Source organism: Carettochelys insculpta, chromosome 18 (assembly GCF_033958435.1).
Source record: "Carettochelys insculpta isolate YL-2023 chromosome 18, ASM3395843v1, whole genome shotgun sequence".
Taxonomy (NCBI): Eukaryota; Metazoa; Chordata; order Testudines; family Carettochelyidae; genus Carettochelys; species Carettochelys insculpta.
Genome location: NC_134154.1, coordinates 30322615 through 30349930, shown reverse-complemented (window position 1 = coordinate 30349930; position 27316 = coordinate 30322615). Strand labels below are relative to the sequence as shown.

General features: G+C 48.1%; 1 protein-coding gene across 8 annotated transcripts in view; it reads right to left on the bottom strand.

The window, feature by feature from the left end:
• The window catches only part of MYO18B (myosin XVIIIB), a 196557-nt gene that overhangs the window by 102822 nt on the left and 66419 nt on the right, over positions 1-27316 (bottom strand). For all 8 annotated transcript variants that reach the window (XM_075013071.1, XM_075013075.1, XM_075013073.1 and 5 more), the window contains 10 exons: positions 25957-26149; positions 24594-24674; positions 21100-21247; positions 20526-20685; positions 16171-16354; positions 15598-15799; positions 12227-12336; positions 4440-4505; positions 1805-1933; positions 860-1003 (listed from right to left, as the gene is read on the bottom strand). In XM_075013071.1, the coding sequence (XP_074869172.1) occupies positions 860-1003; positions 1805-1933; positions 4440-4505; positions 12227-12336; positions 15598-15799; positions 16171-16354; positions 20526-20685; positions 21100-21247; positions 24594-24674; positions 25957-26149 (1417 nt within the window). The remainder of the gene's footprint in view (positions 1-859; positions 1004-1804; positions 1934-4439; positions 4506-12226; positions 12337-15597; positions 15800-16170; positions 16355-20525; positions 20686-21099; positions 21248-24593; positions 24675-25956; positions 26150-27316) is intronic.

Genomic DNA, 27316 nt, shown 5'->3' with positions numbered 1-27316 from the left:
TTTTACCAGGGCAGTGTGTGCCTTAGACTCACAGGCCCAAATGAAGCTGTAGTTGGACAAGGTATCATTCTACTGACAGTAGAGACCTGATCCTAACATCAGTTGCTAGCCGTGTTCTACGCTGCAGAGCCCAGTGTTCAGCAGCTCCTGTACACGGTCCCTCCCTGGCCTATGCGGTCTGCTTAGCAGAAGGCCATTATTTCAGTGGTTCCTCCTGGGAGCTGGAAAGAGCATCAGGGAGGTAGGGGAAGGAACGTGCATTTCCATCTTATACAGTCTGAGTTTCACGTTACATGGTTGAAGGCCCCTGGGAAAGGACCTACATGAAAGTGGCAGGGGAGAAGTCCCCCCCTTCCTTAACTGCCGCTTCTCCAGACAAGAGGGGCTGCTTCCCTCTTTTCTATTCTGATGTTGGAGAGGGACCTGACCTGGAACTTTACATCTGGACCCCCCCATGCCCCTGTGCGGGCACCCTGTCTGAACCAGAGCTGGAAGGGGCCTCTTCTCCAGAGCCAGAGCTGGGAGCAGTGCCTGTATTTGCACCCAGAACAGCTGGCCTGGCCTTTGTGATGAGCTTGACTTGAATTTCACAAACCAACTTGCTGCCTGTGTGTTTTCTTTTATGCTAGGTAGAGATGCAGATTCCCACTTTTCCCACATGTGCCTGAAAAGCCTTATTGTTACTTCTGTACCTTCACTTTAAGGGTTAGCTGAAAACACACCACCTGGCTGAAAACAGGATTTAAAAGAGGGGTAAGGCCAACAAAATGGGTCCTCCTCCTTCTGGCAGTAAAAGACACTTCGGGCTGGCTAGCATGCTGAGGGCTCCTGTCTGACTCTCTGCTCTATTGTTACATACATCTTTGACTCGGAGCTGGTCTTCCACTATGTTCACGCTAAGCAAGGGCCGAACCCAGCTCATCAACCGCCACCATGGCCAGTCCTTCACCGCTTGGAACACCTTCAGATTCTTCTGGATGCACCGGATGGCTATACGCTGAATCTGAAAGCAGAGCATTGGAAACAGTGGCACTCTTCGAAGAAGGACAACATGATAGCGAGCTTCGAGCCGGCATTCCAGCTATGGGCTAACACAGAGAACTCCGCCCAACTGAAACAAGGCCTGGCCATGAGCTGCTTCCCGCAGAGACAAGGCGGAGGAACCTGGGGTTAAAGTAGAGATGAAGAATGCTCCTGATTTCAGGAATGGATTGTTCATTCCCCACACTGCACAGGACTGAATTGCCTGACTTCAGAGAGTCAATGCATGAGACCCATAGCTGCGGTTTGACTGGCCTGGGCCTGTCTGCTCAGTTCTGTTTCACTGGGCTTTGCAAGATTTAGCTTGAAAATTAGAATATGTAAATTTAAAAATGAACCCTGCAAACTTTCTAAATACAGCGAGCAAGGTGCATGTGTGTGCATGCTGGTAAAGCAGCCGCTATTGAGGATATATAAGCCCAGGAATACTGAAATTCAGGGCTGGCCCAGGATACTTCTACTCCCACGAAGCAGTACTCTTTGCCACGAGCTGCCCACCTGCTCCTGGTACTATTCAGCTATAAGGCCCATGCTTTGTTCCAGCTCATGTTCAATACACTCATTTCCAGCTTTTCCCGGCGTATTGACCCGTCCACCCTCTCCTGCCCAGGGTGACACAGGGCAACAGGAGAGCACACAGGAACTCCCAGCCCATTCAGCATAAACAGAGCCATAAGTAACCTCCTGCCCAGCTGGGTTTTTCCGAAGGAGCAGGTGACCCCTGGGGCATTGTCAAGCCAAATGTGCACAGGACAGCAGTTACCTTTAACCTCTTGAATCTCTGGCGGGAGAGGAAGCCTTTGCAAGCTGCTTGGAGCAGAATCGTGTTCTGGGATATCAGCTTCTCCCGCTGCTTCTCCAGCCTGGAGACCACGCCGGGTTTCAGGAAAACCTGGGGGCAACAGATGGAAATCATTCAGCTCCGGCAATGTGGCCTCTCACTAGCGTTTGCCCAGAAGGAAAGAAGAGCTGCTCCTTCTGATCAGGGCTCAAGCCCAGCCCTGCTAAAGCCAATAGTACTTTTTCTGGCTACTGATCCCTGCCCACCAACCTTCCTCTGAGATCAGTGGGAGCCTCAGGCACATGAATCCAGACTCTGGCCCCGCATCTGTAACAATTAATGGTGGCTGTGCAGCATGGGGAAGAGATCCCCTGTCCCCTCCCAATCACACCCCGCTAAAAAGGCCAAGCCCCCTCTGCCCAGGGCTGCCGTCCCGTGGAACTGCTGTCATTGTCCCCCCACACAAAGGGGGAGGGAGCAGCGACCCCTCTGCTGCGCTATGCATGCTGTAGCACTGCTCCTGTCCTGATGGCCCCTCTAGGCCCAGCAAGTTCCCACGCAGATGGGTGCAGCCTGAGGGAAGCACAGGCTCTGGTTTCTCAGTGGTTAAGAACGAATGCCCACCCTCCCCCTCCCTCCAGCCCCCAGAGAGACAGTACTCTAGCTCTCTCCAGACATAGCATCTTCTACTGTATTCAACCTGCAGTTCACCCACTGCGACTGTCTGCTCCCAGAGCTTTCAGCCAGTGTGCTGTGGCACATTAGTGTGCCAGGAGAACTGTCCCAGTGTGCTATGAAATGTGTCAATTTGCCTGCATTGTGGCTCTTCGCAGAGCCACCACTGGGGCAAACTGAGGACTGCAGACCAGCTGGGCCCCAGACGGCAGGGGGTTCGTCAATCCCCTCCTCCCCACTTGCACTGGCTCTTCCAGGACCACCGTGCGGGGAAATGCTGACCACACAGGACCCTGCTCACGCCAGAAGGCAGCCGAAATGCTGCTTCCCGGCCCAAACTAGCTGGCAGGGAGCCCACCCTGACCCCCTACTGTGGCAAAGGGGAGGGACAGAGCGAGGACAGGAGCCTGTTGGAGCAGGAAACATGGTTTAAACGCCATGTTCTGGATTCAACGGGCTCACGGGGCGGGGATTTGCTGTCCGTGGTTACTCCTTTACTCAACGTCCCTAGCAGGGTACTTAACACATTTTGGAAAAGTGTCTGTGCTCGCTGTCTGAGAGGGTGTATTCTGCAACGGATTGGAAACATTTATGCATTTGATCCCTGTTTATTTAGCTTGTTTTATGCACTGCTGTGTTGCAAACCTCTCTAGTAAGCCTGTAACCAGAGTAAATGTAAGTAAATGCGACGTTTACAAGCAATCAGTTCAGCTGGAAAAGAGTGTGTGCCATTGGATTGTCTCATTGAAGCATACCATGATACTGAAAAGGTTGGGAACCATGGGTCCACTGCCCGAACTCCCCCTTAAAGCTGCACGCTCTTGAGACAGTGACCATGGCCATTACCAACTTTACAGGCAGATGACATTGGACTCTGTTGCCAAATGTATTTTCAATAGTTTATGCACACATGTGGTTACAACAGAAGACACATTCCCACGTAAGTCAGGAAGAAACTAAAGGAACTATGTCTTTTACTTTACTGAGCTCATTGCAAACATGCCTCAAGCAATATAGATTTTGCTGACATATTTGTATTTTGGAAGATCAGTAGAAAGCTAAATTCAGAGATCCTGTTCCTCTTCTCAACCCACCAAAACTCTCAGTGCTTGGACCATTATGGTTTAAATACTCCATGTTACACTTTTTACATTGAAAATTATTTATGAAAAGAAAACCGTATTTGTGAGTTGCAGAATATAATTGAAATCTGCATTTTGGAAGACTCAAAATAGTGTCTAAGAGCATTTCCAAGAAAATTGGCTTTCTTGAGATAACGCTAAGTTTGCTTCACTGCTATTTGATTGTCTCATTAATGGTTATATTAAGTTCACAATCCAACACAAAATCAATATTCAGAGAGATGACAATACTAACGCCTATGCAACAAGATTTGACTGGTGCTGCTATCATGCTATTGATAAAATAAGAGGGATTCATAGAAGAGATAATTGCAAACTATTATAGTCAGGATGAAAGAAAATTCTCCCGCTCCCTAGAATAACTCAATGAATTCCCTTTTCTCTATAGCATCCCAGAGACAGAGGCAGTGGTGTGTGTATATAATTGATTTCCCTTTTCAATTGGCTTTAGGTTTGAATGTGTTAATATGGCAACTATTCATCTGGGAATGTCCTTCTTTGGGGATCTTAATGATTTGCAAAAGAGGTTCTTTAGGAAAAGATCTTCCGGAAGGGCTTCTTTTGACAGATCTCTGTAGTGTAGACATAACCTTGACGTATAATTCATATCATCAGCAGTGACTGAGTGAGTTAGGAGCATTGATTTCCATCAGGACTTAGGCTCCTAGGTTACCACCTGGAACCAAGAAAAATGTCTTTCACTGCTCTAGGTCCCTGGAGGTAAGTTCTGACTCTGAAGCACATGAGGTCACAAGCTGGGAGATTGAACTGTTATAGCACAAGGACTGTGAACAACATACCTGACTGCGTCCCACTACCACACTTTTCTTTTCCAGATCAAGTGCCTGGAAGAGTTCTTCTATTGCCTGTAGAGAAAACACCCATTAAGAGACTGGTTTGGTTAATTCATTGAGCACAGACACCAGTGTTTGACTTGTACTGAAACAACAAGGCAACTGGTACATGCTATCGTCTTTAGGCAGCATCATACCTGAGACTGACCGAGACCCACCATTTATGACAAACCTAAAACATAGTGCTGAGGGGAGCCGTATGGCTGGATTAATGGTGTAGTCTGCAAGGGCTCACACTTTTTGTGCATAAGCACTACAGGACAACCACCGTGTCCTGCCTGAGGGACACTGATCATGCACTATTCCTTTTGACAAATCCTGGGAAACTTGAAATGTTTCTGTCAGACCCACCCTTCCCCACCATGCAATTATCAAAACAGGAATTCTTTCGTAGGTCTCTGCTCAGGATGCATTTCAAACAACCTTTTCTCTTAAAAGTGAACCTGTCAGAAAAAGACTTGTTCGTTCTTTGGGCAAAAAGCATAGCAGTCTCCCCGCGGCTCGGCAGATGGAGACCAGGTCTTTAACAAGGCTCCAAAAAGAACTAGATAAATTCATGGAGGTTAGGCCCATCAATGGCTAATAGCCAGGGTGGGTCGGAATGGTGTCACTGGCCTCTGTTTGTCGGAGGCTGGAAATGGATGACAGGGGAGGGATCACTTGATTGCTTGTTCTATTCACTCCCTCTGGGGCATCAGGCATTGGCCTGTGTCAGAAGACAGGATGCTGGGATGGATGGGCTTTGGTCTGATCCAGTGTGGCTTTTCTTGTGTTACGTTCTTCCCTGCACCCCTGCTGGGCTTTGGCTTCATAGACTTGTAGAAGGTTTATTAAACATATTCCCAAAGCGACACAAACAAATGAGCCCAGCATTCAGCACTTGCCCTTTCCTTTGTCATTACCATTCAGCTATGGCTGGACTGTGGAATCACAACCATGCAATTATTGCTGGGAAGAGTTGCGCCTCTGCAGTACAATGCATCAAACAGTATATGCCCCTGTCCAGGTAAAAAATAACCAGCTTGGTTGTAGGCATTGCTATTCCCCAAGTCCGTTCACACTGCTCATAAATCATAAACTACAGGAGTTAGAAGAGAAATAACCAAACTTACTTTAGGTTTCAGGCTTCTACTACCAAAATCATAAACACATCTTGCTGGAGAATTTTTGCAAATCGAAGGCAGTCTTGTCAAAGAGAATCCTATGTCTTGTTTTACACACACACACACACACACACACACACACACACTTCAAAAAGTCCTAAACCTCAGTACAGTACGCAGCCCAAAACAACTGAGTTTTGCATGATTTCACCCCAAAATGCAACAGGCTTGATTTTCAGCTGTGATGACCAACTTGGACTCTCAGTTACGTCTAAGAGATTTGTGGCTACTTCTAGTAAACAGGATCCTGGTTGTTCAGGATCATGTATTTTAAGAAATCAAACCCTCAACCCAGCAGCGAGCAATGGTTGCGAACATGTGATGTGAATCCAGTAAGAACATGCCCGTGTGTCTCATCAGTTCTGCAAACATCCCATTAACAGGGCACACAGGAGCCCCTATTTGTGTGCTGTTACTGTGATGTGCTGGCAGGAGCTGAAGGACGTGTCTGAGTACTTGATACTTCTTCCATCAAAAACGTGAATCAGAGGGATGCTCCCCAAAGAGTGAAAGGCAGGCCCTCCACAGAGTTCACGCAGAACTGCTGAAGATGGGGTTTCCTGGATGAAGTCTCTGAGTTCCTTTGACATGGGATGTAAATTGATACCCGATTCTACTTCCCATGCGTGCCCAGAAGAAAGACCAAAGCCAAAAAGGTGCCTCTGAATCTGACTTCTGTGATAATGGGGTAAGGTAATACCAAGCCACTAAGCGGTCTGGGAAGCAGAGAACTATTTGGAGAGCTAGATAAATTCATGGAGGTTAGGTCCATAAAAGGCTATTAGCCAGGGGGTACAAATGATGTCCCTGGCCTCTGATTGTCAGAGGCTGGAGATGGATGGCAGGAGATAAATCACTTGATCGTTTCTTTGGTCCACCCCCTCCGGGGCACCTGGCACTGGCTACTGTCAGCAAACAGGCTACTGGGCTGGACGGACCTTTGGTCTGACCCCGTATGGGCATTCTTATAACAGGGGGTGGAGATCTACGCTATCTTCAAAGGTGTCTTGTGGGTTTTGTTGCTTCCTGCAGTACCAAAAAGCTCCCTGACATGCTGGCAGTTGGAAAACGTGCGAGAAAGTGTGAGGACTTTCAGAAGCCAGATTGACAGCTTTTAATTATGGTCTTGAGAAGAAAGCTTCAAGGACACTTTGCTCTTTGTTTACCAAAAGGCTATGTGCTTAGGATGAGAGGCAGGGAGTCCGCAGAGACAGCTCCCCTTTTATCACAACTCCTCTAAGAAGAGGACAGAGGCCTCTTGGGTTCTGCAGATGTGATCACCTCTCACTAATACCTGTGTTTGTGTATCATCAGAAGCATGGACCTCAGATGCTGTGGTCTTTGGCTCCAGATAAACTAGCAAGAAAACAAAGCTCCGAAACACACAGTGAACATCCAGGTGAGCACACATATGATACAAAAGATGGGCTGCTTAAAAACCCAGCCCCACCTTGCAGAAAGACTCCAGTAAAAGAGTGTTACACATAAAACCCTCCCAGAATTGCATCCTTCCTTGTTTAAATTCAGATATGCACTGCTGTCAGTGGGGGCCCCTCTGTATGAGAAACATTTACAAGCCACAGAACTCTGTGTGACCTCTCTGGAGTACTCCATAGCCTGCTAGCAGACAGAGCTGGCCTTACAGGCTGGTCCATGGCAAACAACATCTGAAATTATAAAAGCTAAGGAAGTCACCCCCTGGGCTCACTCCTTTGAAATGCTCTGCCAGCACACACAACTGTGTGAAGGTTTCACCAGCCATCCACACAAACCTCAAACACCTCTGCAAAGGGTTACTGATTGCACTCAGGCACCAGTACAGCACTCTGAACTGAACCCACAAGGAAAGTTCTTTAAGAAGAACAAGAAGAGCAGAGAGGGAGTAGCTGAGGGTCTCAAGTGTTCAGGGGTCCACGATGACTGTGCGGCTGCGCAGCCAGTCATTCGTGTTGTGAGTGGAAGAGAGTTTTGAAAGCTCTGCAAGAGCGTTTACTGGAGGGTTGCAGGACGGCATTCCTGGAGAAGTTATAGGGAGCCTAAATTTGCTACATGGGTTTAGCCTGAGTGGAACTCGCTCTTTGCCCATAGATCTCTCCATATTTTATCCCAGTCTTCCAGAATCTGACTGACCATGAAAATGCTCCCTTGAATTTCAGCAGACATGAGATCAGGGCCTGACTTGCACACACAGGACAAAACATATCTTACTATTAAGTGCAGGAATGGTCCTTCAGTGATACAAGTCACCTTGAATCAAAACCAGGAGCAGCAGAAAAACTTGCTCACAAACCAGGGCACAGAAGAACCCACTGAAGTCAAAGGTCTAATCTGAATGGATCGTTTTGCCTGAGCACCACCACAAGTTAATTCAATGAGTGCTGCTAAGTCACTTGGGCAATTGGAAAATCCTACCCAACATCCCTTCGGGCATCCGTAGTTATTGCTAACACTTTTCCTGCACTGCTCAGTATTTCAAACAGTTGTTACAGATACAAACCCTTGGTTAATTCTCAGTGACGCCCTTTGCCATCAATCACAACACAGGCTGCATTTGTAAGAGCTCTTCTCTAGCACAGCTGGCAAAAAATATTATCTTGCATCACTGAGGGTTTCTTATCAGTACTTACCTGACACTGCTTTGAGACCTTGTGGATTTATGTGGGACTCGTGTAACTCCTGTCATTTTTCATTCACTTATGAAACACGAGAACAACTTACTGACCTAGTGTGCATGTGAGTGCTCATGTGTGCAAGATCCTGTGTTTGTCAGGACAACACGTCAAAATCTAACAAATCCGCTCCAGCAGGGAGGTTCGTTACATCTGCGTTGCTTTGATCTACCTGTGTTGACTTCTGTGAAGAGCTAAGCAGATTTGCCCATGAAAGCCTGACACAAGTTTTCTGGGGGGATGTCAGACCCACTATGTAATGCAGTCAGGTGCCATATTATCCGGTTTTCAATATGCTGCAGTGCAAATTGCCATGTGGAGCCAGGACACACAGCATTGACAAGGAAAGCCAGGGTGCTTATTTCCCATGGTGTTAGCTTCTGAGCGTGCTGGGGGAGTCCCAAAGCTTCTTCTCCTTCCTCAGGCCCATTCTGAAACTGAATGAGGCAGCATTGAAATATGGCTACCAAGGAGATACCTGACTGGGGCCAGGCATGGAGACCAGGGACACGTACAGCAAATGCAACCTTGCTGCATACTAAAATGTTGGGGCTGGGAAGTTTGAGAGCAAGAGACCTTTTGTTCAGTGCTGTGCTCACAGTGACTTTTAAATCCGTAAGTGATTATTAACTGGGACCAAACACGTGAGTCAGAATCTCAAACTGTCCAGGCTTTAAGCCAGGGACTGTCCTGTCTTATGGGTCTGTACAGCACCTAGCACAACAGGGAGCCACCATAGGCAGGTCTTTCAGGTGATGTTGTGAAACTAATACATACCTAGTAACAGTAATAATCATGAAAGCGGCACAGGACCATGAGGGACATAGGCCGTGCAGGGGGTGGGGAGGGGACGATGATGCATAAAAATGGATAACCTAAAGCTGAGCAAATGCTGTACGAGAGGCAGAGCTGGGCAAAAGTTGTACAACACATTTTTGCGGAGAAAAGCGCAGAGTAGATGGCCCCCAAACGTTCTGTAAATTTGCTTTGGTTTCGGCAGATTGTTTGGATAAAAAGTGAATTAAAACTCAACATGTTGATTTTTAGTTCAAAGTCTCCTTCTTTAAAAACCAATGTGCACGATTCAAAACGCTCAAAGCCCAGCTCAACCTTTTATTCAGCCCCAAACAACACCTTTAACACTTCCATCTGCCAAAAGCCTCAGCACCACTTCTTTTCCAAGGTTTTTGGCATGTCCAGGGAACTAAAGAACTGGTGATTTGCCAAGCTCCATTTACCACATGGTGCCAGAGTCCGAAAGATGGAATCAGAAAACACCAGGGTGTTGCTGAAGCCCAGTGCTGCACACCCTGACTCAACAATACACCCACCGTTAACCTCAGAGAGTGAGCCGTGCTAGTCTATACACTATCTAAACAAAAAGCAGGCAAGTAGCACTATTTTGCTAGTCTTTAAAGTGCTACTTGACTGCTTTTTGTTTTGACCATTAACCTCAGTGAGTGAAGAACCAGATTCGACAGAGAGAAGGCGCCTGTGTGTACACTGAACGCAAGAACAAAGGAAAACATCTAGCTTGCTCTGGTGCCTGAATTAATGCAGCTAATTACAGCTTAATGCAGACTTTTTATACCACTCCGCCATTACAGCCAGCACCAGCGAGGATGGAATTTTCCAATCCTCTGCTTACACTGTGCTGACTCAGCAGCCTCTGTCATCTTATAGCATTGAATAACGACATTGACTTTTTCGTACATCAAACTTGTCTGATTAAATCCTGAAGTCTTAACTGACTTTGCCCACTGACACTTTGCGCAACCGAGCACATTTTCATTTATAATTTATCTCTGACCAGTCTTTCCAGGCACTGAATATTTATCAGCCTTTTCATAACAAGCCACCTTCCCTCACCCCACCATTTTCTCTCAAAGTCTATGTGGAAGCAAACGTAATCTGCAAGCAAATAACTCAGCAGGCTCTACTCATAAGCATCTTTCTCCTTTCACACTTCTTGGGGAAGGAAGGAGTTAGGTGGCATTGAGATTTTCATAGGCTCCTACAACAGCTTCACTCCCAACTGTCTCAGATTATCAATGAGCTTTGGGTTCCTTCTTTCAGCTCCCTATCCTAGGCTGAGAAGCTGCTCTGGTTATAGAAAGCAGCAGCTTCATGTTGCTGCTGCTTTTACTGAGTGTGGAGATGGCTGACCACCTTTAATCATTTTCCATCAGAGCAGAGCCCAGCCCCATCCCATAAACACTCAGGAAACTGATGGATGTCAAAGAAGTGTCTAGGTGAAGTGTGAGCTATGCAATGGGCAAAGGAGTGACTATCACGGCCAATGGTGAGAAGAAATGGAAAGCGATGTGAATGATCAAATTATCCAGCTTTCCTTCTGTGGAGCAACTTTCCCCTCTGCATAGGGTGACAATAGAGGGGAAGGGGGCCAGTCACAGTGGCCAAGCCCATCATTGCAGGGAGAAAGGGAATCTGGGGGGATCTGTCACCCCACTACAAAGACAGGGGGTGCAACCATCAACTAACACAACACTCCTGCACCAGGCAGGCTGGGGAGGCAGATGGAGGAGGTGTGACCTGGTTGGAGCTCATGCGTCTGCTGTTTTCCTGGCTCTCTCCGTACAAACACTGAGGCAGGTGTGGATCTCTTGGCAGCTTGCTCTTTGGCAGAGGGCTACAAAACAAGTCCCTCTGCCTTGGGGCTCCCTGCCAGTGACTCTTTCTAGAAAACAAAGTGCTGCTACTGGGAACTTTGCTCTTCCCCTTCGGCCTGCTCCACACCAATGCTGTTTGCTGAAACTGGCGCAGCTGGACCAGGGCTCGAAAGCAAGCTGAGGCCATTCACCCACCCACCCACTGGCCACCCATATGTTTCACCTGCCACGGAGCATACAGCACTCGCAGTAGAAAATGAAGCGAGTCTGCAATGCACGAAGACTGGAGCCCGAACCACTGCAGAACATGGCATCGGCCAGTTCCCAGCAAGCAGGCCTTTAAAATCTGCCCAGGCAGCACTCTGGCATTTCAGAAGGAACCAAATAAGCTTCATACCAAGCTGCTTTCTCCAAGGCCTCTCCATTGTGGCACACCAGGGTCACACGCTCCTAGTGCAACCAAGGCTCAAGGCAAAACGCTGGGACTGGCTAGGATCTTGCTGCTGCTCTGGTCACGTTCACATTGCTAAAGTGCTCAGGTCACTAGAACCTACTAACAAGAGTGAAGGGTGAAGTCAAGGGGAAGGGAGAGCTGCCCTGCCCAGCTCTGCCTGTGCCATACGCCACGTGGCAGAGTTGCATGGGATACATGGATCTCAGTGAGCGCAAAAAAGCAGCATGAACTCAGGCACTCTTGTTCCTGTGATTAATCCTCAGTTGAGAACCAGAGGGGTGGGCGGGGGAATTAGAATGCCTCATCCCTCTGGGATGGAAACTCTGACTGGCTCAGAGGAAGCTAGCAGATGAATCTCGGATCCTTCGCTAGCATGCCCATTGTTTATCAAAATCCACAACACTCCTGTGAAGCCGTCAGCAGCCCCCACAAGTTTTGTGTGTTAGTGCCGAGCTCTGACAGCTCATTGCTGAAAAACAACGCCGGCTGGCTCTGCAGATCCATGGCCCTGTCCCTTGCAGTGTTGCCAGCTCTTGCGACTGGATAGTCAGTAGTTGGTGGTTTCATAAAGCCCCAGCTCTGGCACCCAGTGCTTTTTGGAGAACTGAGGGTTTCATGGGCATGAGAAAGGCAAGCTCCCAGCCCTGGTCCTGCAGAAAGAAGACTTAACGTGTTCGCGGGGGCAGCTGAAAGGCTCAGAAACCGGAAGACATGAACTCCAAACAGACTCATGATCATTTGAATGCTGCCTGAGAGTGGGTCTGGCAGCAGGTCTCCTCCCCAAACCCCAGCAACACCCAGTGGCCACGCCACGCACCTTGCTCTCGTGTGGGATTTCATATGCCGATGTGAACTTCTTCATCGCTGGCTGAGCCAGCACCTGGAAACGGCGTCGGAACTGAGTCAGCACCATGCGATCCACATAACCTGGAAGAGACAGAGCAGGGTAGGATGCAGCTGTCAGAGGGGGGATGCTGCACATTAGCTGGTCAGTGAACCAGTCCCTAGATTGCTAAGGAAAACAAAAGCCTGCGGGGGAGGGAAATTTCCTTCTCTTAGGGCTGGACAGGGAGGGAGGAGCAATGACTGGGGCTACGGTGGGGCTGATGGAAAACAGCACAACTTCCCAATTGCTTCTGTTTTGGAGAGAGCCCTCCAAAAAGCATGGGGCCGGTAGAAAGGGGGCGCACAGGGGACCGAAACGGTAGAAGAGAGAGCAAGGCCTGGGGCTATTCCACAGGAAGCAAGGCTTAGTGGCAAGAAGTGGCACGGACTTGCACAAATCTTATGTTAACTCTTCATCACAGCCTCTCAGTGGAGTGACCCCACAACCTTACTGCCAGCTCCTAAAGATAATTCTGTGGTCCCACTGCTGGGGCATCTCTGCTCCTCACAACCTAGCTGTGAGAGGGGAAAGTATGAGCCTTACCCCCGATTTACAGATGGGAAACTGAGGCACAGAGCCTGCAAGTGGTTTTCCCCACTCACAGAGGAAGCCTTTGACAGAGCAGAGAAATAGCCCCACATCTTCTGAGTGCCCGCTTACTACCCTAACCCCTGGCTCATCCTCCCTCTTAGTGCACAAAACCTGGAAAGGAAGGTTGGCCTTCTGGTTAACGTCCTGGGTCTGGATTCGGGGGAGCTGCACTTGATTCTGGGCTCTGTGACAAACAACCTGGCCTCAGACAAGTAATTCAATCTCTCTGTGCCTCTGTCCCACTGTCCATGAAGTGGGGACTGATCAGAGAGTCCCTCTTCCCCACTGTGTGTGTCCCCTCTGTTTGACTCTACACTCATGCGTTTCCTCCCAGGTGCATGTACAGCCCCTAACACAACAGGGCCCTGGAGTCAGATGTGACTTTTAGGCACAATTTGAAGACCAGAAGCCTTCATTCACCCCAGCTGACACTCCCTGGCTGTGGACAAGGTGCCCCTTTCATACATAGTGCAAAAGCTTTTCACCGCTGTGTTGCCCGAGAGAGAGGGAGCAATGAAGTCTCAGCTCAGATCGTCCCCATCCCTTAGCAGGTCTGACTGGCACTTCAGGCTGTGAACATTCCCTGGGGGAGCTCCCAGCTCATTCTCAGGGAGAGCAAAGCTGTAAGCAATCAGGCACCAAAGTAGGAAGAACTTCTCTTAGATCCTGCTGTGCCCAGCGCTCATGCTGGGTCTCACATCGGCGCTTCCAAACCAGAAATATTTCCTGTTAACAAGCAGCAGAGGAAGCATCTGCACAGCTTGCAGAGCCTGGATTTATTCGGCATCAGAAACTCTCCCTCTGGCCCAATCATTCCAACCAACGTCTACGCGGAGCCATGAAAGCAACTCTTCCAAAAGTCTCAGAGCTCTGCCATTCACACCTCTGCTGCTGAAGGTCCTGCCAGTGGCTTGTAATGTGATAACAGCACCAGGCTGCTGGGAAGAGACCGTTGTAAGGGAGATTGTCCCCAGCCACCTCAAATCTAGACCACTCTGAGGTACCTCACCCGGGCCTCACTCTCCGGGCCACGCACACACTACTTCGAACACAGCACATGGCCACCCACCTTGCGGGCCCAGCAGGGCACCCAGGACACAGAATGTCCATGCTCTGCACTCTGCCCTGCCAGCCATTTCATGGCCAGATTAAGCTCTACAATGCGCTAAATAATCCCAGCTGCCTCTGCTCCTTTAACCCCCACCTGGCAGCTGCTCCTGGATGGACCCTTGGGCTGGCTAACACTAGCATAAATCAGAAGCAGCAGCACTCACTCCCCTGGAACTCTGTCCCACTGAGAGCCAGTCCAGGCACAGTCTAGGTGAGATGAAAGATGCACACAGAGAGAGAGTCACCATAACCAAGTGGATGTTCGTCTCGTCACCAGGTAGCCTCAGAACTGGGACAAGCCCTCAACTCCCCCTCCACACATCCCTAGCCAGTCCCCCTGGTATTGCCTCATACTTGTGTGGGAAATGCTCGTGAGCCTGCGCTGGGGAGCTCTGCTCCTGCACAGTGCCAGTTGTGATGTACGGATGCAACTGGCAGCTTCTGTGCCTCGGCCATAAAACTCAGCGTGCTTGCTTCTAACTTTGCAAATTGCAAGTGCTAGGAAATGCCAGGGACATCTGATTTCTGAAATGAAACCTCCGTAAGGGAGGTTCTGCCCAGTGGGAGAATCCAAACAGGCGGGGCCCGGCCAGATTTACTTTCCTCTCTGAAATGTTCACGTTGCCAGTTGCTCCATTTGGAGCACGTCACGTTCATCCACCTCTGCGGGGCAAGAGGGGAAGGGCAGCCATTAGGACTGACCAAGTTCTGCACAACTTAGCTAGCACAGCTCCATGACTGCAAACCAGCTGAGGGAACGGCAGTTCCTGGGTAGGAGGCGCAGCACTTGGAGGGGTGGGAGAGACCTGAAGAAACTCAGCCTGGGGTGAAGGAACCGGAAACCACGGTAAATCCACCTCCTTGCCATGGCCATTGCAAAAGACAAGTGAGCACTCGGCAATCTGACAAATGCTGAGAAGTGGCTAATCAGGAGAGGGAATGAGAGGCTAGAAGTTTAGCAGCCTATGAGCTACTTTGTAGTATGATAAACCCTCAAATTAGGTGGCAGTTGCATTCCTGCAGCCCCCACATAACTCAGATTTTTGTGCTAGTTGAGTGGAGCCAGGAACCAGGGGGCAGCCTTGTTCACATCTCCCCACCACTTGCAGGACCCAGGAAACTGACCAGCCATGTGCTGCTCAGTTTCCTATGTCCTGCAAGTAGCAGAGAGCTGGGAACCAGGGGGCAGCCTGGCTCCTGGCTCCCCTCCCCTTGCAGGGCTGGGAAACTTAGCAGGGCAGCAGCCTTGGTCAGCTTCCTGGCTCCAGCCAGTGGAGGGGAGCCGGGAACCAGGGGCAGCATGGCTCCTGACTCCCCTCCACTCCTTGGAGCCAGGAAATTGACCAGAGCTGCGCCCTGCTCAGTTTCCGGGTTCTGCAAGCAGAGGGGAGCCAGGAGCCAGGCTGCTGCTGGGTTCCCAGCTCGCCGCTGTTCCAGGGACTGGGAAACTGCTCCTGTCGGGGCAGCAGTCGCGCTAACCTGAGAAATGCACAACTTGGTTGCGCGTATCTCAAGGGTGTACTGTGCAGCCGCTAAGGGAGTGGGGAGGACAAACCCATGCTGAAAACTCTGAGCCATCGCACAGTGTAGGCTTGCCGTACCTATCCTGTAGAGGCGTAATGCATCTAATATCTGCGCCCCAAACAACTGAACTCTCAGGGTTGGTACATCCAAAGTCAGATCTACTTCTCCTGTGTGGCAGGGCTGGTTGGGCTTCCCTTCAGCCCCAACTGCTCTGGCTCTTGGAACAAGACAATGGACGAAGTGGATCTGGGATCGTTTTACCAGATTTGAGAGAGCATCCTGTGGGAGAAATGAAAGACAAATGAGATGTATCTGAAGTGGGGATGGAAGTCTCACAAGAACAAGCATTCCCCTTCCACTTACTGATGGGCTTTTCAGCCACACACAAGGTGTTTCTTCAAATAACTAGGAATCAGAAACTGAGCGGGCCACTGGAGAAAAATGGCACCAAATCAGTGTCACTGTTTGATTGGACTGCCAGCTCCTTGGGCTAGGGTCTTTGTACAATACCCAGTGCAAACAGAGAGGAGGATCCCACCAACATGTCAGGATGCTATCGTGATATAAGCAGCAATGTGCCCAACAATATCTGGACACTTTGACCTGCCCCTTGAGAGACGTGAAGGCACCAAGACACCTCTGTCGCTCACCATCTGAAGTTTGATCTGAGCACACACAGATCTCTTCTTCACGGCTGCAAAGCTGCTGGTGAAAGTCTTTCTCACGCAACCAGTACGCTGCAAAGCTTGCTGGGAATTCCCCTCCAGACCTGCCACCGATCGGCAAATCAGGGGCAGTTTGGTCCGAGGCAGGAACAGCTTCTTCAGAGCATCGCTGTCAAAAATGAAACAATGAAATATGTCAGCCAAGGCCACAGCGTACGTCTTTCAAGGTCACTTGCAGAAGTGAACAAAAACCCTGACTGTGCACCGGCTATCACACTGCTAGGGAAAGTGTCCGAGTATGGTAGGTTCCTCACTTATGGGGAACCTGCCACCTTGTTTCATCATTGCCTGACATGCAGCATTTCCTGGTGTGATGTGCTGAGAATGGTAATTCCCTTCAGAAGGTTTAACCAGAAACTGTATCCCAGCAGCTACACTAGAGGGATGTAGTGGGACCAGGTGCTGAAAAAACAGGGAATCTCAACAACAAACTTTCCCCTCTCATAGAAGCTGAGTCTTTTATACTCCAGGTGAAAGGAATGCATTACAGGGCTCACATGGAAGATGGCTAGGACAAACCCGGTTGTAGACAGAGAGCCCCATGCACATAAGCACAGTTTCTACAGGTTAAACCTCTGTTGTCAGGCACCGTTGGGACTTGATCAGTGCCAGACAAGAGAATTTGTCTTACTATGGGAGGTCAATATTGTCTAGCACATTACCAACACTTCCACTGCTCACTGAGCATATTATATTATATATAATATAAAATGGTCTACTATAAGGTGGGTGAACAACTGGCTGGATAACCATACCCAGAGAGTAGTTATTAATGGTTTTCAATCCTGCTGGAAAAGCGTAACTAGTGGGGTTCCGCAGGGGTCTGTTTTAGGACCGGTTCTGTTCAATATCTTCATTAACGATTTAGATATTGACATAGAAAGTACACTTTTTAAGTTTGCAGATGATACCAAGCTGGGAGGGGTTGCAACTGCTTTGGAGGATAGGGTCATAATTCAAAAGGATCTGGATAAACTGGAGAAATGGGCTGAGGTAAACAGGATGAAGTTTAATAAGGACAAATGCAAAGTGCTCCACTTAGGAAGGAACAATCAGTGCTACACATACAGAATGGGAAAGGACTGCCTAGGAATGAGTACAGCAGAAAGGGATATAGGGGTTTATAGTGGACCACAAGCTAAATATGAGTCAACAGTGTGATGCTGTTGCAAAAAAAAAAAATCAAACATGATTCTAGGATGCATTAACAGGTGTGCTGTGAACAAGACACAAGAAGTCATTCTCTCGCTCTACTCTGTGCTGGTTAGGCCTCAGCTGGAGTATTGTGTCCAGTTCTGGGCACCGCAGTTCAGGAAGGATGTGGAGAAATTGGAGAGGGTCCAGAGGAGAGCAACGAGAATGATCAAAGGTCTAGAGAACATGACCTATGAAGAAAGGCTGAAAGAATTGGGCTTGTTTAGTTTGGAAAAGAGAAGATTGAGGGGGGACACGATAGCAGTTTTCAGGTATCTAAAAGGGTCTCATAAGGCAGAGGGAGGGAACTTGTTCTTCCTTGCCTCTGAGGATAGAACAAGAGGCAATGGACTGAAATTGCAGCAGGGGAGGTTCAGGTTGGACATTAGGAAAAAGCTCCTAACTGTCAGGGTGATCAAACACTGGAACAAATTGCCAAGGGAGGTGGTAGAATCTCCATCACTGGAGCTATTTAAGAAGAGGTTAGATAGATGGCTATCAGGAATGGTCTAGAAAGTGCTTGGTCCTGCCATGAGGGCAGGGGGCTGGACTCGATGGCCTCTCAAGGTGCCTTCCAGTCCTACTCTTCTATGATTCTATGATTATAGCTAAATAACAGCACAGAACACTGAGAGCCAAGACTGTGGGCTGTAAACAAACTATGAAGTTGTAGGAAGCTTGGCCACATCCAGAGTAAGCGGTTGTCTGGCTAACTAAAATCATGCCGGATTACAGATGTTGCCACGCGAAAGTGTTCCAGATTAGAGAGGTTCAACCTGTATTAGTCTCTCTCTCCCACCCATAGTGGCTAATGGCTATCAACCCCCCTGACTGAAATGAACCCCAAACACAATGAGTAGATGGGAGCTTACTAGCAGGCTAAAGTTACTGCCTACATAAAGACGGGAATAATTATTTGATTGCATTCCAATTTAGTGTACCAGGGTTCTAGAGGAAAGGACACAAACCCCTGGGGTTTTGAGGTGGAAGGAATGGTGTTTGACACATGCCACTTGGGGTGATGCAGCCCTGTGTGTAAGTCGCTGCTCCTGGTGTCCCTACAAACCCATTCCCACTCATACATTCTTGACACTAGTGGGGACTGGTGCTGAATAGCACCAGTGACCCCTGTGAATCAATTGCCCTGGGCCGGAGGCAGCCAGGGAGAGCAAGATCCATTCCTGGGAAGGACGTTTGCTCTTTGAAATTTCTGCTGAGGACACAAATGACCTCAGCTTGCAGTGGGGACTCAGGCTGGAACTTTCAAAGGGCCCAAAGTCCCACTGGTTTTCACCGGGTGCTGAAATCCCAGCCTGGGTGCTCAGTCTGGGCCAAACACCAAAGGGAGTTGTGCCTGAGTGATGACAGGAGGATCTGGAGAGCTCTCAATAGTAAAGTTAAACTATAATATAACATCACTGACAGACCATCAGAATGGTAAAGTGCAAGTGAGGCGTTTCAATCTTATCTAAACAAGACTTCTCAACCTCATTGAAATGAAACATTTTGATAGCTTCCCATTGCAACCATAGGTGCAATGAATACATTGCCATGAAACATCCATTCTACTGAATCTGCATGTTCAGATGGAAAACGTCCACTGGAAAGTTTGCAACTAGCTCTATACACAATGGCTATTCACTCTAACGCTGTACTTCAACCAAATCAATGAGCCCAGCTGCTGATTAATCTCAGACTCTTGGTGTTATCGCAGACTACTGATGTATGAACCTCTAATCATTTGTCACCTACTTCTCTAGCAGCACCCAAACAATCAATTCTTGCAAGACTGGGTCAAACAAACGCCTTTGCTGCTGGCTTTGCAGAATTTTCACATCTGATCCCAGCTGGACTCCAGCAACACAATAGCAGGAATACTGGTGTTATATTCTGCTTTCCATGTTCAAAGTGCCTGACAAACCTGAGAGGACCAATTCAGCATCCCTTATTCACGCCAAATAGCACTTGCCCGAGTAGCCCCTTTGAAGACAATGGGTGCTTCTCACTCTGGTCAAGGAATGCAGAATCAGGATCTAAACTAGTGAACGCTCAAAATATGCCAGGGCTCAAGGTAAGGGAGAGTGCAGATGGAGACACTACAATAGAGAAGTTAAGTGACTAGTCCACAGTCAAAGAGGATTAAATATCATGTCCAGGAACAACAATTCAGAAATTGCCAGCAGCCTCTCTCCTGCTGAGAGCATGAGACCCTGCCCCTTTCTCTCCTAAATAACATCAGAAAAATAAACCAGCCCTTCCACTCTTCAGCCAGGCTAGGATCTGAGTTTGGGGTAAGATTTTGGGAGGGGGAGAGAGCTGCTAGGTTGACCCAAACCAGTTTGTGCATTACTGCTGCCAGCTGCTGGTGTGACTTGTGTAAATGATGGAACTCTCTTCATACCTCTGGTTCCTTAGTAAAAAATTCACTTGTGATCAATTATGAAAACATGGAAGAGTTATTCCTGATATGACAAAAGATGAGCTGAACTCTGCTCTCTATAGCACAAGGCAGCCATGGAGACAGGTGGTTTAACTGTGGCAGGCATTCCCTTACGCTAACCCTGACGTCAGGAAGATTATGCAGCTAGGGTGATTGTTTTCTTAAACTCCTCCAGGACTGACCTAGGTGGAAGCTGCTCCAAACTGCAAGTGAGGAGGGCCTGCCAACCAATTTGTAGGAGTATAAATGCTACAAAAGGTGCGAGCAGAAATTATCTCCCCACTTGGTTCAAAACTACCCAGAAAAGAATTTTTAGCTTCATTGTCTTCTCTTAGGCCTAACATAAGACAGGAGGACAAGCTACGAGCAGCATTTCCTGCCTCCAGAAAAGGATCACTTTCCCTTCCGTTAACTTTGCTTTTGCCCCAGGGACACAGGTTCCTAATCCAGTTACAGGTCTTGGTTTCATTAAGGATGGATATTATTCCCAGAGCTGTTCACACTGGCAAAGTTTATTATTGCTAGTGCCACAGAGACAGAACGTGCAAGGCAGATGTGTCCTGCATCCCTGTTCCGACGTACGACCTCACCAGGCACCCTCCTTCATCTCTCTGCTTCCCTACTGCACACCACTCGTGACACTTACATCTGGGATTGCTGCAGCACTTGAATGGCATTCTGGGCAGACAGGTTCAGCTTAGCTTTATTCATCCAGCCAGACAGGTCATAGCGAACAGGGTCTTTGCCCAGCTGGTGGAAGATCTCAAACTGCAGCGTCTGCTCACACTTGCGAAGGAAGCCTTCCTCTGGAACGTTGAGACAACAGCAAGCAGAGGTTATTCAGGGTTGGGGGGTGAAGTTAGCAAAGCTGCCCACATGGGGCCCGTTGGCCGACTGATACAAGTGGGATTTCTAAGAGCTGTGCCCATTAGCACACCTCTGAGGTAGCCCGGTGTAGGAAGAGACCCTCCCTGCAGCATTGGGCTGGTGAGGCGCGAAACTGAAATAACAGCGTTCCTTTCAGCTAACATATATCGCACCTGCTATGTGTACCGTAAGCTGTATCTGTCCAAGAAAAGCAGGAGCAGAGCCTCCTTTTCCCTCACCTGTGCCCACTGGGACATTTGATCTGCCAGATGATTCCTTAACCATTCCAGCCAAAAGGGCAGCGCTAATCGCATCTCTGCAGATTTTACAAGCAGAACCTCCTTCCCCCTTACCTGTGCTCTGTGCACCCTTCTTTGCAAAATACGAGCACAGGCGGTCTAGCACGATGCTGTCACTGGAGCCTGGAATCAGAACCTCCTCGTCCAGAATCCAGAGCAAGCCTTTGGGTTCTTCTGCCTGGCCTCCTGGTGGCCCGTGCAGCTGGGAAAATGGAACAACCCATCAGAACATCTGAAGCAAGCCAAGATGAAAACTCAGCTGGTCTCACTTAACGAGGCACTGAAGATAAGGCTGCTTGAGCTCTTCTTTACCCTTACAGTCACCATCCCCCATCACCTTCCCCCAGAGCTGCCCAATCACCAGGTAGCAGAGCAGCCCCAGCATGGTTCAGGTTTTGCCTGGGAAAGGTTTTCAGGTACATGGTAAAACTAGTGCTTCAGAGTCCCTCTGTCAGCCACGTGCTTGATGCACATTCCCACACCAACAGATGATGGGGCTGGTTGAGTGATGACCTGAAGAGGCCAGAACATGAAGAGTCCCATCATGACTTGACGGGTGTCAATACCCAGGACAAAGATGAACTCTTCAGAGTGGAGAACGAGCATGGGACCAACAGGATGAAATTGCATGGGAAAATGTTAGGGCCAAGAACAAGAAAGGCTTTCTGGGTCCTATTTGGCTGCCACGGTCACCATTGTAACTCTGTTGCTTTTGCTGGTACTGCTTGGGCAAATCAGGCCCAGGGTCTACAAAGTCAACTATTTAGATATTGGAATAGAGAGTACGCTTATTAAGTTTGCAGGTGATACCAAGCTGGGAGGGGTTGCAAATGCTTCAAAGGATAGGCTCGTAGTTCAAAATGATCTGGACAAACCAGAGAAATGGTGTGAGGTAAACAGGATGAAGTTTAATCAGGACAAATGCAAAGAACTCCACTTAGGAAGGAACAATTGGCTTCATACGTACAGAATGTGAAGTGAGTGTCTAGGAAGGAGTACTGTGGAAAGGGATTTAGGGGTCATAGTGGATCACAAGCTAAATATGAGTCAACAGTGTGACACTGTTGCAAAAAAACCAAACACGATTTTGGGAGGCATTAACAGGAGTGCTGAGAGCAAGACACAGGAAGTCGCTCTTCCACTCTACTCAGCGCTCATTAGGCCTCAGTTGGAGTATTGCGTCCAGTTCTGGGCACCACATTTCAAGAAAGATGTGGAGAAACTGGAGAAGGTCCAGAGAAGAGCAATTAGAATGATCATAGGTCTAGAGAACATGAGCTATGAGGGAAGACTGAAAGAACTGGGCTTGTTTAGTTAGAAAAGAGATGACTTAGAGGGGATGGAGTAGTGGTTTTCAAGTACCTCAAAGAGGGTTACAAGGAGGAGGGGGGAAAATTGTTCTCCTTGGCCTCTGAGGATAGGACAAGGATCATTGGGCTTAAACTGCAGCAAGGGAGCTTCAGATTAGACATTAGGAAAAACCTCCAAACTGTCAGGATGGTTAAGCACTGGAATAAATTGCCTAGGGAGGTTGTGGAATCTCCATTGCTGGAGATATTTAACAGCAGGTTAGACAGACACCTACTGAGGATGGTCTAGATGGTGATTAGTCTTGCTGAGAGAACAGGGAACTGAAGTGGATGACCTCTTGAGGTCCCTTCCAGTTCTAGTGTTCTATGATTCTAAGAGCCATCAGATTGTGGAACAGGCTGCTAGGGAAGAAACCTGAGTTTTGAGTCCATATAAACATGGACCAGAAAGAGCCCTTGTTAATATACTGCCGGGGCACATGGCATTGGCAGGGAGGGGGCAAAGAGACCTCTTAGATGGGGCACAACAACAATGATCATCTCTGCTCTGCAAGCACCAGGTGCAGTTTGCAAAGTACACTTGAAAAGCCCCCTGCCAGGAGATCTGACCTGAGATCCAGCATGAAACTTGTCTCCTTTCACTCTGAGTCCTCTCACTACGTGTCAACAGGAACATCCCTAGATGCTGAATTTAAGCCTCCATGTCTTTGTACAGTGTCCTTAATATTTCTATACTGCCAGCCGTGGCTCCCTTCATAGCAAAGAACTAGCTGAAATTCCAGTCTACCTCCTCAGCCAGAGGTCACATAGACCTCTCCGTGCTTAGAAATGCAAACTCCACCTTGCATGTGGAAGGACAACTTAGATGATACCAGCTGTAAAACTCCTTCCCAAGCCTTAGCATTAGAACAAAAATTTCAGTGCCTTTGGAGGTACAGGACTACACATCAATTTGTGTACTACATTGAATTGCCTCGCTATTGAGTTTCAGGCACACAAACAACTTCCACAAACACACATTTCACTCCGCTGACTTGGTGACTCTTCTGTAGGCATGTTCTCTGAACAGTAGTAGTACTAATCACAGGTAACCTCTCACACTTAATGATTGGTGCAGTGGATGAGTCATGGATGGAATATAGAGCCTTTCATTTCATAGAAGCATAGACTCATAGAATACTAGAGCTGGAAGGGACCTTGAGAGGTCATCGATTCCTGCCCCCTGCACTCATGGCTTGACCAAATACTGTCTAGACCATCCCTGATAGACATTTATCTAACCTGTTCTTAAATGTCTCCAGAGATGGAGATTCCACAACCTCCCTAGGCAATTTATTCTAGTATTTGACCACCCTGACGGTTAGGAACTTTTTCCTAATGTCCAGCCTAAACCTCCCTTGCTGCAGTTTAAGCCCGTTGCTTCTTGTTCTATCCTCAGAGACCAAGAAGAACAAGTTTTCTCCCTCCTTCTTATGACACCCTTTCAGATACGTGAAAACCATTATCATGTCCCCGCCTTAATCTTCTTTTTTCCAAACTAAACAAGCCCACTTCTTTCAGCCTTTCTTCATAGGTCATGTTCTCTAGACCTTTGATCATTTATAGACCATCTTTTCAGATCGAAACCAGGGTAGTAGTGTTGTATGTTGCATTACCCTCTAGTGGGAGCTCTTCAGTCACTTCTGCAAAATGAGTTGGGATTAGGGATCCATAACTCCAGAAAAACATGGCAGGAACGAATGACCCCACTGCTCGTCTGTTGGCTGTCTCACACCAACAACTGAACAACGCATAGACACTGCAGAGCCCATTAAGGTTTGATCATGGCGTCCATCCAGGTGAGGGCTGAGGACCATGGACAAGGTCATGTGCCTTGGGAAAGAGGCACTGCGGCTCCCCTTGCTGTATGTGCTTAAGGTTAACTACATACTCCATCGGGCCCTTCCCTAGCACTAACCCATAGCTTAAACAGGCAGCCCCAGGGAACACACCACGAAGAGTTAAGACTCCAGCCCCCACACGCACTGTTCTGCTCCTGTCACCCTAACGGCAGCGCATCTCATTGAGTGCATTGCTCCAGGAGATCCTTATTCCACCGAGAGAGAGAGAGAGAATGACTCAGCCTCATGAAATGCAAGAGCCACAGCCAGCAGCTTCCCAGCACCTACTCCCTTCATAGCCTGCATGGAGATGGGCAGAGAGCAACCAGCCACTGCTGTTGCTTTCTGACCGTGTTACCTGTGAGGAGTTCTGATCGATGACAGCCACCGTGGCCATTGGTGAGAGCTCGGGCAGATCAAAAGGTACCTCAACGTTTTCCTGGAAAACATTAGCAGGCAGTTTGCTTCACTGGGGAGCTGACACTTGAAATCCAAGAGGAAATAAGCTTGCAAAAAGGAAAACCACATGGGCTCCTTATCCCCCTTTGCTGAGTGACAGCCCAACATCAGAAGATCAAAGCTCCAGTAGCTGACACTTTCGCACTGCCTGCACTGGGTAATTCTGTCACGATGAGGGTGCTCAAACGGCAGCTGCAGCGGTTTGGCGAATGTCAGACAAGCTACATAAATAATGGATGTGATAATAAATCAGGGCTTAACAAGGAGGCATTCTGAAAACAATCCATTATCTAATTTGCATCTCGCAGGCTTTCTATTGTTTTCATTCAGTTTTCCTCTGGAGCTGAGAATTCCAAGTCAACAACCCCATGTTACCAGGCACTTGATTCTACAGCTGTTCAATTTTGCAGCCTGGCTGCCCCACATGGAGGGGAGCCAGCCATACATTACCGACAGCTTCTCCTTTGTGCTACATCACTGGATTATGCCACTTCTGAAAAGCATCACTTTACACACATGCTTTGACTTTCGGCTGCTAATGCAGCCACTTCACGCTCAGGGCAGCCATGAGTTAAGCGGCTGCTTGCCCCAGCAGCAGATGAAGCAGGAATGTTCAGTAGTGTTCACCAGTTTCGTGCCTTTCCCTGGCAATTTAGCAAAGCCAATCACTGCAGTTTCAGGTGCAGGACCTGTACCTGCACACTGAGATGCAACAGGTTCAAGTGCAGGGCTCAAATTTAAGTGCTCAAGTGCAGGACTCTAAAATCACTTGCTGATATCAAGGCAAACTGCGCCATAGCTTTGTGAACCAAGCAAGTCAATGCAATATTAAAATGTAGGTTCATTTTTGTCTTGGTGCAATTGGGGATCTTAAAATCAACTTGTTTCCTTGATAAATGAACATTTTCTTTTGTTTTCTCTGCCTGGCATGCAGAGATACTAAGGGCAGTGCTCAGCGATGTCACTGTTTGTCAGCAGTGTCACCCTCCTCACGCCCTCTCCAACGTCAGAAAGCCACTCAAAGGGAAGGCTAAGCCAGTGATGAGTTCTAATGGGATTCCAGTGACTGAAAGTTGCTGACAGAGGGTACCACATGAGCAGGGAGGGATGGGAACATGGCTTAAGAAGTCAATCTCCACTCAGGGTTTGGGTGCTTTAGCCATTACTTTTCTTATTAAAAGCCAGTGTCTAAAAAAACACACCCCTCTGGCTGACAGGCAGCAAGTGGAAGAGCCGTTCCAATCCCAAAGCAGGGGCCTCACCTCCCTGTACCTCTCCAGCTCAGACACGAATGTTCTCTTGTAGAAGAGAGCCTGCAGCTGCTCATGCACGTAATTGTGACAAAGTTCTTCAAAAGTAGCTGCTCTCTCCTTCCCCTGGTGCCGAGGGTTGTGGAAACCAGGGGCATCTACAACCAAGATGGAAGCCATGGAGAGGTGACTGGATGAAAAAGACCTGAGAAAACAGGGTAAAAATAGTGTGGAAGCTTTAGACAAGAACATGTCCAAGCCCTGCTTGGTTAACAGAAATTATTTCCTTTCCTCAAATGAAATTATTCCTTCCACCTGTAACCAATCATTCCAGGGGGAAATTCTCATCATTACGGTCCTATAACTCTGAGCAATGATTATAACACATTTAATATCTCAGCCGTGCTTGGCACATATTTGTGTCCTTAAAAAGAGAGTTAATAACCACATAGCTACTGGTATTTTCCTGCCCTTTAGAATTTGAACTTTATTCCAGTCCTCCGTGTTTTATTCATTACCGGGGACTGCTTCCAGCCTAGAACAAAAGATCAGGCATAGCTTTTTCTGGCCTGGACTAATAAAGATTTCACGGATCATGGGACGGGAGGCTTCTTCATAGGCACTGTATCTGAAATAGGGAGGCTGCAGACATAAGTTGAATTAACTTTGGGTGGAAGAGCCATCCTAAAGATGGTTAATTGATCCATACGGACTATGTTAATGACCTGAAGAAGTGGGTCTGTCCCATGAAAGCTCATCACCTCATAAATCATGTTGTTAGTCTTTAAAGTGCTACATGACTGCTGGTTTGTTTTGTTAGAATACAGACTAAGATGGCTACTTCTGTGTTACGTTAATGACAGTTTTAAGTTGCAAAATACCAACTGTAGGAAAATATGCAATATGTGCCATTGCTACTGGGGAAGAACACTGGGCCTTGTTTCCTGAGGAAAAGAATAACCAGAAAAGACGGTTACTGACTTCCGTAAATATTGTCCTGTGTGATGTGTTGCTCGTGTCCATTCCAATGCAGGTGCACGCACACATGCATGAATTGGAATGCACATGACCAATCACTCAGAGAAGAAATGCAGAGTGCAGCCTATATGGCTGGAGGGAGCGCCATACTGTGGATCACTGGGAGAGGAAGCATATTTCCAGCAACTTCTTCCAAGTTTGGTTCCATCCATGTCAAATACTTCAGACTGAAATATCTGGGAAAAGGAGACCTGGAGAAAGCTCTGTGATTATTTAAAATATCTACTTCTGAAAAGGCTGAGTTACTCTGCTTTCCTTCAGATGCATTGCTTTATGCTGTTTCCCATGTCCTCCACCTGGGGCACGACACAACAGAGCTTGCAGAGTGTCATTC